Source organism: Pelophylax lessonae (genome assembly GCF_965119305.1).
Source record: "Pelophylax lessonae genome assembly, chromosome: 9".
Taxonomy (NCBI): domain Eukaryota; kingdom Metazoa; phylum Chordata; class Amphibia; order Anura; family Ranidae; genus Pelophylax; species Pelophylax lessonae.
Genome location: NC_138776.1, coordinates 7,562,186 through 7,575,966, shown reverse-complemented (window position 1 = coordinate 7,575,966; position 13,781 = coordinate 7,562,186). Strand labels below are relative to the sequence as shown.

Here is a 13,781-nt window from a genome sequence, read left to right as displayed (position 1 = left end):
CTAGTTCCATAAATTGGTTCTGAAGGAGCCCCCATCTTCCATATATGTATATATACATTGGTTCCAATGTGGACCAAGGCAGCTGAATCATGCCCAGCCCCTCCCAGTAATTTATCAAGTCGGTCCACCACATGCCGAACCCTGGCACCAGGGAGACAGCAAACCATTCAGTTGAGGCGATCCTGGTGACAAATTATTCTATCAGTCCTTCTAATTATAGAATCCCCTATTACCACCAACTTTTTAGGCCTACCTGCACTACTCTCACCACCCCTACTAGACAGGCTTCTCTCCCCGCTGTTAGAGATAACAGTGATATCTAGGGCTGCCCCCTCTGAGCTTGCTACCCCCACATCTTTACTCAACATGGCAAATCTGTTAGGGTGCTCAAACCCAGGGTTGGCTTTCCTTTTTTGTGAGCCCCTACAACTCCCTCTGACTGTATTAACTCATCTTCCTACCTGATAATCCTGACATAGCCTGCCATCCTCCCCATTAAACCCACTAACCACCTGTTCAGAGAGTAGAGGACCCCCCTTTTAAGGTTGTCAGTTCTGCCCAGTGTTGCAATTTGCTCCTCCAGATCTGTAATGTGAGCATCCAGAAGGGCAACCCGCTCACATCTGTCGCAGCGGTATCCATTCTCGAGCGGTTGCTCGGTTATTGTATACATGCGGCACGCTGTGCACTGCACAAAACCTTCAATCTGCACACTTTTCCGGTTACAACAATAATACAACTAACAGAAAATTTCAGATGTTACTTCCTGGTCTGAAGAATCCTGGTATAATCAGGAGTCTGTTATAAGCAGGTAGATGTCCAGAGAAGTTGTGAACCGTGGTGGAGAAATTAGACTGCACCGTCCTATTTTCCCCACCTCTTTAACAGATGCTGTCCTCTGCATCACAGCAATATGGAAACAATAATGCTGGTAAAAAAACACAGGGAGTGATGGTAGAATAATAGTTAAGGCAGAACAAACATTTTAACACTTTAAACAACATAGTCAGAATGTCTTGCAGTGAACTACTCGCAGTTGGACCACAAAGGACGTTGCTTCTCTTGATTATCTGAAGAGTCAGTTGGTAATGGTGCAGTTGCAGACAGTGACTCGGAGACCTCAGGTGGCAGGGAATCAGTCGTCTATTTTCTCCTCACCTGAGCTCAAGGTTGACTCCTCAAATGGATCAGTACAGTCAGTGGTACTGGTTTGAGCAGATGGGCCTTCCAACTTCAACGTCACCCATCTCGGGACTGTGATAGACAGGAGACTCGAGCAAGAGGAGTGGTAGGAACCAGACCATGGGACCTTCACACCCTGGGGGAAGATCTGCAGTATCAAACAGCTCCCGCCCATTGGTAGGTTTCCTGGAGCAGTCCCCACCAGCAGCATACAAGGTCTCAGCATATTTCAATGTGGTCACTTCTTCACTGGCTTAGGACCCTCTGAGACCAAATCATAGACATGGGTAAGTTAGAAAAGCTGTCCCGAGGGAGCAAGCTAGAGCCCAAATTAGAAGGCCACATCCTTAGCTACGTTCGTCAGCGCGGTTTGCATGGCAGACAGGGGTGAAGATGCCAGGGCCTCCTCTTTAAAGTAGGCAGGTCCACATTTCTTTGTCACTACCGTTGCATTTGTTTCCTCCTGTTCCTATGCAACCGCATCCACCATCGCATTATGGAAACAGGTGGCAGGTTTTCTCTTGCAAGGCCCCGTGGACTGGGCTAGCCTTCAGGCCCGCTATGAGCTGGTCCCTAAATATGTGGTCTGCGTCAGTGATGTCAATGCAGCCATGCACATCCCTCTTTTCCAGACGCCTCCACAGGTTTTGCATGGCTACCGCATAATGGGTGAGATTCACATCTTCCTGCTTCTTCCTTAGGAAGAACCTCGTCTGAGCTCTGGAAGCGTTATCTTCTCCCCAAGCAGGTCCTTCAGGCGTGGTATGATTTGTTCTAAGGTAGCTCGCTTGTGATACAGGCGAGCACCACTCTCCAGTCTCTCCTCCCACTCTGCCAAGGGAACGATAGAGTCATTGAACCTCCATATTAGGACTGAGTCCGATCCCAGCGGAGCCATGCTGGAGCCAAATCCTTCTTCCGCACCAGCTGCAATGGGTTTACCTTGCTGACTGCCGCAAAGTGGGGTGCAGCGCCAATAACTCACATGTTCCAGTGCGATGAAATAACTTGTACTGAAAAAATGTGAAGACAGTTCACAAACACCAGGTGGGAAGGCAGCCCATCTGAGAACAATCATAGTTCCAACAGCGTGCAGAAAGCAGGTTTCAGCAGAACTGACAGTGTCTGTAGAAAGGGGCAGAAAGTGGCCTGGCCGTTTAGAGCCCAAGCAAGCAGATGTCCAGAGAGGCTGTGAACCCTACGCTTTCACTCCTTGTCAGGAACCTTTCCATGACGCTAGTTCTGTTCCTGCCAGACAGGGTACCTGTCTCTACTCTACCGACTCGCAAATGCGTGCCAAATATGGGAGCCAGGACCTTAAAAAGGCTTTGCTTGACCCAAGATGGCCACCAGAGTCATATAGGGCGACATCGTCCAATCAGATGGCTTCCTTAGTGACTCAGGAAAGAGGGAAGAGGACCAATGTGCCTCCTGGCTCTCTTCAACTGCCGTGCTGCCGCGGGATAGCACCACCTGCAGGGGAAAAAGTAGACTGCACCTGCCTATAGGTTAGTGCCAGTTCCTTACTACATTAGCGTATTGGCTTTTTTCACAGTAGTAAGATCTGCATAAAGTTTGTATGCTCTCCTCCATGTGGGTTTCCTTCACGTTCTCTGGTGTCGTCCAGCACACCAAAAGCATAGCAATAAGTTATGGGATTTAACCAAATATCCCACTCGACTGTGTGCATTACTACAATCCATCCTGCCATGAGAGGAAAGGAGAAGGGAGCTCCCAGTTTGTACTCCAAATCTTTCATATAGAGCCCAGGGCACATGTCCCTTCTGCCCACTCCTTCTCCTGGCCCTGTTTCCATTGGTTTGGCATTAAGTATGTCCTTGCTTAACTACTTCCCGTATGACGTACGTATATAAGCATCCCAATGGGAAGTAGTTAATGCAAAGATCATGGCTGCAGCTGCAACCTTGATCCTGGTACTGTTAATTTCCAGCCAGCAATTACTGGGCTCTCCCATTCCTCTAGGGAGCCTGGGACTGCAGTAAGTGGTCGGGGTGGCTTCCTGCAGGGGAGATGGAGGAACCTCCTTTCCCCAATCTTCTCTGTAATGAATGTAGCCTGAAGCAACAAGGATTTTGTCACCTACGGTTACAGAGCTTTCCTTCCCTGACAGCCAGGGAAGCAGCTGATCAAACACAATCTGTATTAGATCAGCTGCTTAATAGGGCAGCGGAGACATCAGCGGTCTCCATAAAGAGTACCTGTCGCCTGCCCAACGCTATCACAAGGAGGCTTGTTTTCTCCAAAAACAATCCATACACATTCACTACGTAAGGGTGCTGTATTGTTTTTTTCATGGAATAGCTTCTTACTGTATTTTTCTGCCTCCTTGTTATGCCTACTGTGAGCTCACAGCTTCTCTTTTTCCTCCATAACTTCCCTTTGTATGAAACTAGCAGTGCACATTACATTAGCTGCAGTCATGTGCACTTCTCTATGCCCACAACAAATCCCATAGTCCATAGTTCATCTTGGGTGTGAGCAAGAGACTGTGGCTACTTTTCTACATACAGTGGGACCAAGGCATGGTGGTTACGTTCCTACAAACAGTGGGACCAGGGCAAGGTGGCTACTTTCCTACATACAAGGCAGGGTGCTATGTTACTTCATTCAGTGGGACCAAGGCAGGGTGGCTACATTTCTACATACAGTGGGACCAAGGCAGGGAGACTATGTTACTAAATACTGTTGGACCAAGGGAGGGTGGCTATGTTACTACATACAGTTGGACCAAGGCAGGGTGGCTACATTTCTACATACAGTGGGACCAAGGCAGGGTGGCTATGTTACTAACTACAGTTGGACCAAGGCAGGGTGGCTACATTGCTACATACAGTGGGACCAAGGCAGGGTAGCTATGTTACTACATACAGTGGAACCAAGGCAGGGTGGCTACGTTCCTACATACAGTGAGACCAAGGCAGGGTGGCTATGTTACTAAATACAGTGAGACCAAGGCAGGGTGGCTACATTGCTACATACAGTGAAACCAAGGCAGGGTGGCTATGTTACTACATACAGTGGAACCAAGGCAGGGTGGCTACGTTCCTACATACAGTGAGACCAAGGCAGGGTGGCTATGTTACTACATACAGTGGAACCAAGGCAGGGTGGCTACGTTCCTACATACATTGAGACCAAGGCAGGGTGGCTATGTTACTAAATACAGTGAGACCAAGGCAGGGTGGCTACATTGCTACATACAGTGGAACCAAGGCAGGGGGGCTACATTCCTACATACAGTGGGACCAAAGCAGGGTGGCTACGTTCCTACATACATTGAGACCAAGGCAGGGTGGCTATGTTACTAAATACAGTGAGACCAATGCAGGGTGGCTACATTGCTACATACAGTGAAACCAAGGCAGGGTGGCTATGTTACTAAATACAGTGGGACCAAAGCATGGTGGCTACATTCTTACATACAGTGGGACTAAGGCGGGGTGAGCATCAGAATGAGCATCATCTCTCAGATATGGGTGTCTAAATTGTACAGTGGCAGGACAGCTTTATTACGAGGGCAGACCCAACCACATAGGGATCATGTAAACTAGCAGTAAGAGGGGCACTAAAACCATGAAGTTAGACTGCGGTATTACCACTCCCCAACCGCTCCCCCTTTGGCTGCAGTCATATACACATGTCACAGCCATGGTACTTTGCTTTGGATGTATACTTTCGTCCACCAAACGTGACCCATTCAAGTGAATGAAGTTGCACAGCAACCTCCCCGCAACCACATGCATTGCAAGCAGTTGTGGCGCACTAGTGCAGGCTTCAATGGATTAAAGCAGGCAGTGAGCAGGTGACTGCGCACCACCTGCTAAATGCTTTCTGAAGAACGATCCAAGTTCACTCTTAAGAGAGCAAGGCAACTGTGAACAAGCTCTAAGGCACGAGCCACAGAAAGTTATTTGTTCTACAAAAAACAGAGTCAGCCCTCAGATACAGGTGTGTATAAATTGTACAGTGGCAGGACAGTTTTGTAACAGCAAGCAACACATGACCCTCTTTGAAACCCATCCCCCACTGCACCACTGGGGAAAAAAGAGACATGTGTTATTTTGTCTTTTTTAGTAAGTGGAGATTCATCGAGGACCCACAGGAATTCAATAAACACATCCAGCAATGCATGTAATGCAATAAATGTCCATGCATCAAGCAAAGTGTACAATGTAAGCACATGAGGTGTGAACAAAGCATTTGTATGTAGTTACCAATCATTCCTGTTCAGGTTCTGTGTCATCATTTGCTGAATGCAAGACAGACTCTTCTGAAGAAAACAAAACTACAGAAATATGTTTTCAGTTCCTGTTATGTTATCAGTTCACATGGGTTTATTTATTCTGGTAGGAATAATAGTGTGCACAGATTACTGAGAATGGAACCAACCACAACCACATTTCTTCTGCTGCATTGCCTGGGCTGTGACCATCATAGGCTCAGTTCACACCTATGCATTTTTTGTACTTTTTTGCAGAAACGCACTTCAGTCCATTTAACATGGTTTCCTATGGGACACGCTCACATCTATGGTTTTGTAGCAGCTGCATTTTTGGAAAAGGTCACAATTTTACAGCAAATTTGATGCGATTTGCGTATTCACCCAACAACAAATTGGCCAAAAAAAGCATATAAACGCAAAATGTGAGTGAAAGATGCAACAAAAACATGTGTACAAAAAGGCAAAATGCACTGCAAAAAGCACTACAGAAATAGATAAAAAGCAAACTGTATAGGTGTGAACCAAGCCTTAATGTACTCTTCCAGAGCTTAAGGCTCCTGGTTCGATCAGGGTGTAACAGATTGCTGCCTGGATGGGCTAATTCACTCAGACCCCGGGATGTCGTATCTTCTTCCAGTGACAGATGCCACCCTGTATGTACATGAAAGAATACCCAGAGAAGACACACATACAGAACAAAGACCTATGTCCCTTCACAATGATCACAGCACTCCTGGATCGAACCAGGAAAACATCCCATTCTTACTAACTTTTATGTTCGGTAAGAGGCTCTGTTGTGTGGTTACACGAGGGTGGATGTGCATGATTATTGCGGTGACAAACTGCTTGTGATATATTTACATGTGGTAAGTAGGATAACCAGCTGGTGGTGGGATCATAATTCACGCGGATGTCACTGTATCTTGGAAATCATTCCAATACTGAATTACAAGCCACAATTTATTTGAACTTTTTTTACACAGTTTGGAAACATTTGATGGTCTTGATTATTTTGGACCCACATTAAGGCCCCGTTCACACTGGGGCGACGCTACTTCCCGGGGCGACCTCACAGATCGCGGCGCGCTGCTCGCACCGCGACCTCGGAGCGGCCGGCACAGACTTCATAACATTGAAGTCTATGCAGGTCGCTCTGGGTCGCCCCAAAGAAGCTCCGGACCCTTTTTCTAAGTCGGAGCGACTTGTGTCGCTCCTATTAGAACGGGTCCGCAGCTTCCCTATGGGAGGCGACCTACGGCGACCTGTCAGGCGACAGGTCGCCCCAGTGTGAACGGGGGCTTAGAAGAGTCACTTAATTTGTCAACAATATGTTTTGTTTATTTTGTTGATACTTTGCAGTCACTTTTCTTTGTTTAGCGCACCAACTATTTACAACATACATTTCACTTGGCACAGTTCCTTGGTTGCAGCTTTACCACTATTTATTATCAGCACACCTTTATTTTATTCATGCAACACTCTATCTCTATGAAATCTTTATCTTTTTTTGGAGACAGATAGAGCTTTCTTTTGGTGGTATGTAATCACTACTGGGTTTTTTACTTTTTGGTGAACAAACGGAAAAAGATAGAAAATGTGGAATAAGAAAAGTTTTTTCGCTTCTGTTATAAAAATTTGTAAGAAAGTAATTTTTCTTCTTCGCTGATGAGGCTGTACTGATGAGCACTGATGAGGCTGTACTGATGAGCACTGATGAGGCTATACTGATGAGCACTGATGAGGCTGTACTGATGAGCACTGATGAGGCTGAACTGATGAGCACTGATGAGGCTGTACTGATGAGCACTGATGAGGCTGCACTGATGAGCACTGATGAGGCTGCACTGATGAGCACTGATGAGGCTGTACTGATGAGGTGGCACTGACGCATTGACACTGATGGGCACTGATGAGGCTGCACTGATGGGCACTGATGAGGCTGTACTGATGAGGCGGCACTGACGCAGTGACACTGATAGGTACTGATGAGGCTGTACTGATGAGGCTGTACTGATGAGGCGGCACTGACGCAGTGACACTGATGGGTACTGATGAGCCTGTACTGATGAGGCGGCACTGACGCAGTGACACTGATGGGTACTGATGAGGCTGTACTGATGAGGCTGTACTGATGAGGCGGCACTGACGCAGTGACACTGATGGGTACTGATGAGGCTGTACTGATGAGGCGGCACTGACGCAGTGACACTGATGGGCACTGATGAGACTGCACTGATGGGCACTGATGAGGCTGCACTGATGCAGCGACACTGATGGGTACTGATAAGCGGCACCGATGGGCACTGATAGGCGGCACCGAGGGGCACTAATATGCTGCACCAATGGACACTAATTGGCACTGAAGGGGCTGCATTGTAAATTTCCCATGTCACAGGATTGCCAGTAATTGGCTTTCCTTAACTCAGACAATGACAGCACTGAGGAAAGGAAATTCCGATAATTGGCAATTTGTTTACATGTGATGAGTAGTAAAAGGACACAGCTAATCACATGGTAAAGGACCGCTGGGATTGGCCCTTTACCTCCACCTGTGATCAGCTGTATCTGAAGGACACAGTGATCACAGAGTGCGCCTAATGCAGGGTTCTGGGAGAATGTCAAGAGGCGCCCTCCCATAACTGGAGGACTGCACTGTAGTTGTCATTCGGCTATAGCGCAGTCGGCAAGTGGCAGTGTTGCCAACCGCCAGTATTTTTATTGGCGGGCAGGAAAAAATTGGCACTTTTCTCTTGCCAGTAAATGCCAGCGACAGGAAAAGGTTGCGGGTAAAAAAAACATGGCTGTGATGCCGACTATCTGGCTGAGACCATCCGACTGCCTGCTACAGTGTGTTCAGATGGTGCCGGCAGGGGGCGGGTCAGGTGGAGGCGGTGCCTGAGCGTGTCATGTGATGTCATTGGTGCAAGGGAGCTGAGCGGAACGGCAAAAGCCTCGTGTGTGGGTCTGCGGGACGGGAGCAAGGCAAGCCGGGAGCGGGACTGTCAGCGCTGGTTGGACTGGAGTGGACTGAAGGGACCACCTGGCATGGAGAGATACTGTCACTGACTCAGGAGGGGACATGTTGTGTCGGTGATCTGTGCCGCTGTACACTGCTGTCAGTGTCACTGTGAGAGCCTAAATACTGAAATCTGCACTTAAAATTGTAATTTTGCAACTTTGGATATGCCAGTAAAAACTTGGCTGTGTCAGTAAGTTTTAGGTGTCATGTCAGTAAATTTGAATCTGGTGGTTCGGCAACACTGGCAAGTGGTTAATCTTTCTGCTCCTCTAATTGTATGCTTTCTTCCATTGTGACTTTGCTCCTGCTGTGCTCGGTAGTTTTTGACACCTCTTCAGCAAATAGATTCTCCATAAGCTCACGGAATGACTTTCTTACTTCACTCTTCATATCTTTACCCAAGAAGACATAGAGGATTGGGTTGATACAACTATTGGATTCGGCCAAGGCTTGGGAGAAAAGGTCCAGAATGGTCACCGCAAGGTTGTCAAAGTACAGCAGGATAATGCCCATTATGTGGTAGGGAGCCCAGCTCACAAAAAAGGCGATGGCAATGCCAAATACCACTTTGGTGGTCTTGTTGCCATCCTTTACAAACCTGGTCTGTTTTAATTTCAAAGCCAGACAAGCGTAACTGACAGAGATGATTAAGAGGGGTATGAAAAACCCAAAAATCATGCGAGTAACTGTAACTGTCTTATTTGGAAAAGTCACATGGGTTTCCACCTTAATGTCACTTCCATTACTGTACTGAAGGCCACCTTGTTCGTATCCACATAGTGTAAGGTTCTTCTCTGTGTAGGTGGTTCTGTATAGGACAGCGGGCAGACACATCAAGAAGGACAACATCCATATAGCCAAGCATATTACCGAGGCCATTCGTAGGTTGAAATGGTTTCTGGCCCACACGGGTTGGACAATCAGGATACATCGGTAAATGCTTATCGCCACCAGACTGAAAACGCTGGCAAACATAGTGAAGATAACAATGGAGGGTAACATCTTGCAGAGGGCAGGACCGTACAACCATTCCTCGTAGAAGAATTCAGCTATGAAGAATGGGAAAGCCAGACAGCAAGTCATATCGGCCAGTGCAAGGTTAAAAAACCAGATGTTCATCACTGTCCACTTCATCTTCATACTAATAACCCAAAGAACCAGAAAATTGCCGGGAATGCCAACGAGAGTGGTGATAACCATAATTAGGATGGTGAACACATGTTGGTTAGAAGCCATGGATGATTCGGTATCACTTGCATTCAACATTCTGGTTTCCTGTAAAGATAAGAAGATTAGGTGGAGATAAGTGAACTTTATCTACTCAGCCTCATGAGAATCTCATCATTCTAAACTAGGTTTGCGCCGATACTAAACATTTGCACGAGTATTGGTACTCGTGCAAATGCTCCAATACCTGAAACCGATACTTTCAGGCTCGGTTCTATCAGCTGTCAGTGGCATTCCCCCACTGACAGCTGAAATGTAAAAAAATAAAAAGCTGCCAACTATTGGTTGTTAAGGAGTGGAGGGCGCCGCGTCTTCACAGCTCTCAGCTCTGCTCTCCCTGTGCTCACTAAAGTGCTTGGCTGTGGAGGGGTGGAAGCGGCCGGCTCAGGCTCTCAGTGGCTCACTGAGAGGCTGGACTAGGTGCCGGTCCAGGCGTGTGGGCGGATCCTGATTTCATTGTAGCGATTTTGCTCGAGCCTGGACTGGCTCTGTGATGTCAGCAGACAGCGGGCTTTAGCCCGCTGTCTGCTGAAAATGGGTCACAGGAGTGCCAAACGATCTGCACTCCTGAAATCCACAGGAGAAGTACAACCAAACAAGCTTTCCCTGTACTTCTCCTTTAACAACCAATGACTTCATCAACTTTATCAACAACATTGCTCAGCCTATAAAACAGAAAGATAAAAAGAAACATTGTTTCATTTTGTATCTTTCTGTTTATTCATCTTAGAGCCCGTTCACACTGGGGCGACCTGTCAGGTCGCCGTAGGTCGCCTTCCACAGAGAAGCTGTGGACCCGTTCTAATAGGAGCGACACAAGTCGCCCCGACTTAGAAAAAGGGTCCGGAGCTTCTTTGGGGCGACCCGGAGCGACCTGCATAGACTTCATTGATATGAAGTCTGTGCCGGCCGCTCCGAGGTCGCGGTGCGAGCAGCGCACCGCGACTTCACAGGTTGCCCCGGGAAGTAGTGTCGCCCCAGTGTGAACAGGGTCTAAGAATCAAAGGGATGAACTTCCATCTGCAGATGAAGTGAGTTTAAAGCAATCGGTCAAGTAAAAAAAAAATATATATTTTTTTGTTTTTTATTAAATGTTCTTCTGTTTAACCCCTTAATACAGTAACCCTTAATTTACTCTAATTAGCCTTAATTAACTCCTTATTCTCCTTCTCCATTTAATTATTATTTTCCTGCTTTTATTTTTATGTTCACTTTTATTTTATAAACTTTTACGTTTTTTTTTTCTTTGCTTTTTTTGTTAATATTTTTACACCTTTAACATATATTTATACTTTTCACTTTAAAAAAATTGCAAAATTAAAAACAAATATTAATGTATTTCATTTGTAAATAACTTTTCAATGCCTTGTACCATTGCTGTCAGTTAAAGTGTAAACAAAACAGTTGTGTTAGGTATCGGTACATGGTATCGGTGAGTACTAAAAAAAAGTATCGGTACTCACTCGTAAAATAAAAAAAGGTTTTGATGCATCCCTATTCTAAATGTATGTTTAGCAGACTATCGTTCATCATCTATCATCACAATATTTGCCACATGTAAACACGCCATTGATGTTTACCCACCGTACTACGGTTGTGCGTTAATAAATGGCTGGTAGGTGGATGCACATTTCTGGAATGCTGTTAAAAACGGGACTCTGTCAACTACTCGTGAACATGCCAGGCGTGCACGCAATATAAAGATGCAGACCAGAACACGCTAGTGGAATCACGATACACCTTGGTTTACCAACTTGCCACTACATTTACTGCTGGTTGGGCGCCTCCCCTTTAGGCATCGTGATGTCACAGTGAACTTCCTGGTTTAGGGCAGCCTTTCTCAACCAGTGTGCCGCGGTGTGCCGCCAGAGGTCCTCAGGTGTGCCGCAGGATCATGGGAGAGAAGGGCTGTCAGAGCCGATTTTCCGATCCCCTGCCGGACTGTACTTCGACACTGATAGAGAGCTCGGTCAGCCTCAAAAGTGACAGTAAAGGGAGGGGAAGTGTGCTGTGCTCTCTGCTTCCCCCTACAGTGCAGTACCTGGCTAAATGAGAAAGGTACTGTGCTAGAATGTTTCAAAAGGCTTTATATATGTGTGTGTATATATGTGTGTGTGTATATATGTGTGTGTGTATATATGTGTGTGTGTATATATGTGTGTGTATATATGTGTGTGTGTGTGTGTGTGTGTGTATATGTGTGTGTGTGTATATATGTGTGTGTGTGTGTGTATATGTGTGTGTGTGTGTATATATATGTGTGTGTGTGTGTGTGTGTATGTGTGTGTATATATGTGTGTGTGTGTGTGTGTGTATATTTAATCCTGACCCCCCTATTCCTGTACCATCAGAACTGCTTTTGTAGGGCTTGTTTGTGATAGCAGCAAGGACTGCTGCTACTCTGAAAAGCAATTCATGCTTCATTCAATTGTACACAATTGCGGGGTGGTTGCAGTGCAGCATCATTCACCCTGGGTATACCTCCAGCTGCAACCACAGCATGTCTACACCCCCAGCTGCTGCCTTTGCAGCTAAAGGGGGAGAAGTTGGGGGGTGGTAAAAAGAGCTCAACCATGTGGTTTTACCGCCCCTCCAACCTGACATGTGAACAAGCCCTTGTTCACATCTGTGTGGCTGCTTGCTGTTTGTAGGGTAGCCAATTCATTTCACTGGGCTTCCCTACCGGCAGAAATACAGGGAAAGAAGTCCTTGACCCTTTTTTTAAATTGAGAGGCACTAAAAGCACCCCATGTTTTCCAATGTGTGGGGTACCATTAAAAATTAACGGCACCCTTAAAGAGCAGAGCATTTGTCTGTGTGCCGGGAACGAGCGCGATTTTGTGTGTTCCGCGACACACAGTAACGCAAACCAAGCCTTGGACAGGAGTGCCTCAAGACTGAAAATACTTTTCAAGGGCGCCCCGAAGGAAAAAAGGTTGAGAAACACTGGTTTAGAGGCACACAAGTGCGTGTCCCCTGCTGATCTGTGCTGCGAGTTTTTCAGTACGTTACCACCAATAGCTTTGACTGTATACCTGCTGATCAGCTGGGACCAATCATAGCAATTCTGCAGCTGGTAGCCCCTCTAGTGATATAAAGATCTATATAGAGGAATCAGGACCTCATTCCTCCTGCTGGTTACACCTCTAGTTATATAACGATCTATAAAGAGGAATCAGGACCTCCTTCCTCCTGCTGGTGACCCCTCAAGTTATAAAAGAAGATCTATATTGAGTATTCAAGACCTCCTTCCTCCTGCTGGTGTGATTACGCAACAATTCTATTAGCTGTCCCCACTGCCTACTCACACTCTTTTCTCATTTGGCAATCATCTGAAATGAAATATTTTTCTTCTGTAGTTCTGGTTAACATTGCATCCCCGATAATTTACTTTATCAGAGGATTCTTGTCACCTAAGTGCTTTATTTTCACATCGAGAAACATTGACCTGCAGTTTCCACTGTTTTAAACAATCTTCTAGCAATGCCAAATTCCATGTTCCTCCAGCAACGTCATCCCTACTACAACCCCTTTTGTAATCAGTAAAAAGACCTACCTTACCCACCAAGCCTTGCACTTAGACACAGATTGAATAGAACAGGACCTAGCACAGAGCCTTGTGGCACACCACTAGTGACTGGTCTCTCTCCTGAATGTAATCCATATACAACCAAACTCTGATATCTGGCCTTCACCCAACCACGCATCCACTGACCTGTTGGTAGAGTCTTACCTCCTGTCTGCAGCAGATCAGAAGAATCTTCTTGAATGGTATCAAGTAATCTGGAGCTTAGTAACCAAATGGCAGCAGTATCTGCTTAAACAGAAAATCCAGATATTATCAATAGTGAAAAAGCTTCATCCCCATGGATCTAGAAAATATTAGAAGGTAGCAGCACGCAGGGAACTCCGAGAATGTCACCAACACAATTCTACTCACATCCTCAAACTAGTAAAGAGAAATAACAGATGAGACAGCTGAACAAATTGTAGTAAAAATGGAAAGATCTACAAGTCTTTGAATTCACTAAACTTACCTTTCGCAACTTCCTTTCTGAGTTATTTTAAATATCGGCATTTATAAAGAAAAAAAATGCATCACTGTAAGTG

General features: G+C 46.1%; 1 protein-coding gene across 1 annotated transcript; it reads right to left on the bottom strand.

Moving 5' to 3' along the window:
- Positions 1 to 8,696: 8,696 nt before the first annotated feature.
- Positions 8,697 to 13,521, bottom strand: LOC309564156 (C3a anaphylatoxin chemotactic receptor-like; the record flags this gene model as incomplete). The annotated part of the gene is made up of 2 exons (XM_082268784.1): positions 13,387 to 13,521; positions 8,697 to 9,719 (listed from the first exon to the last, which is right to left on the bottom strand). The coding sequence occupies exon 2, from the start codon at positions 9,708 to 9,710 to the stop codon at positions 8,697 to 8,699; it is 1,014 nt and encodes a 337-aa protein (XP_082124910.1). The 5' UTR covers positions 9,711 to 9,719; positions 13,387 to 13,521.
- Positions 13,522 to 13,781: the final 260 nt, after the last annotated feature.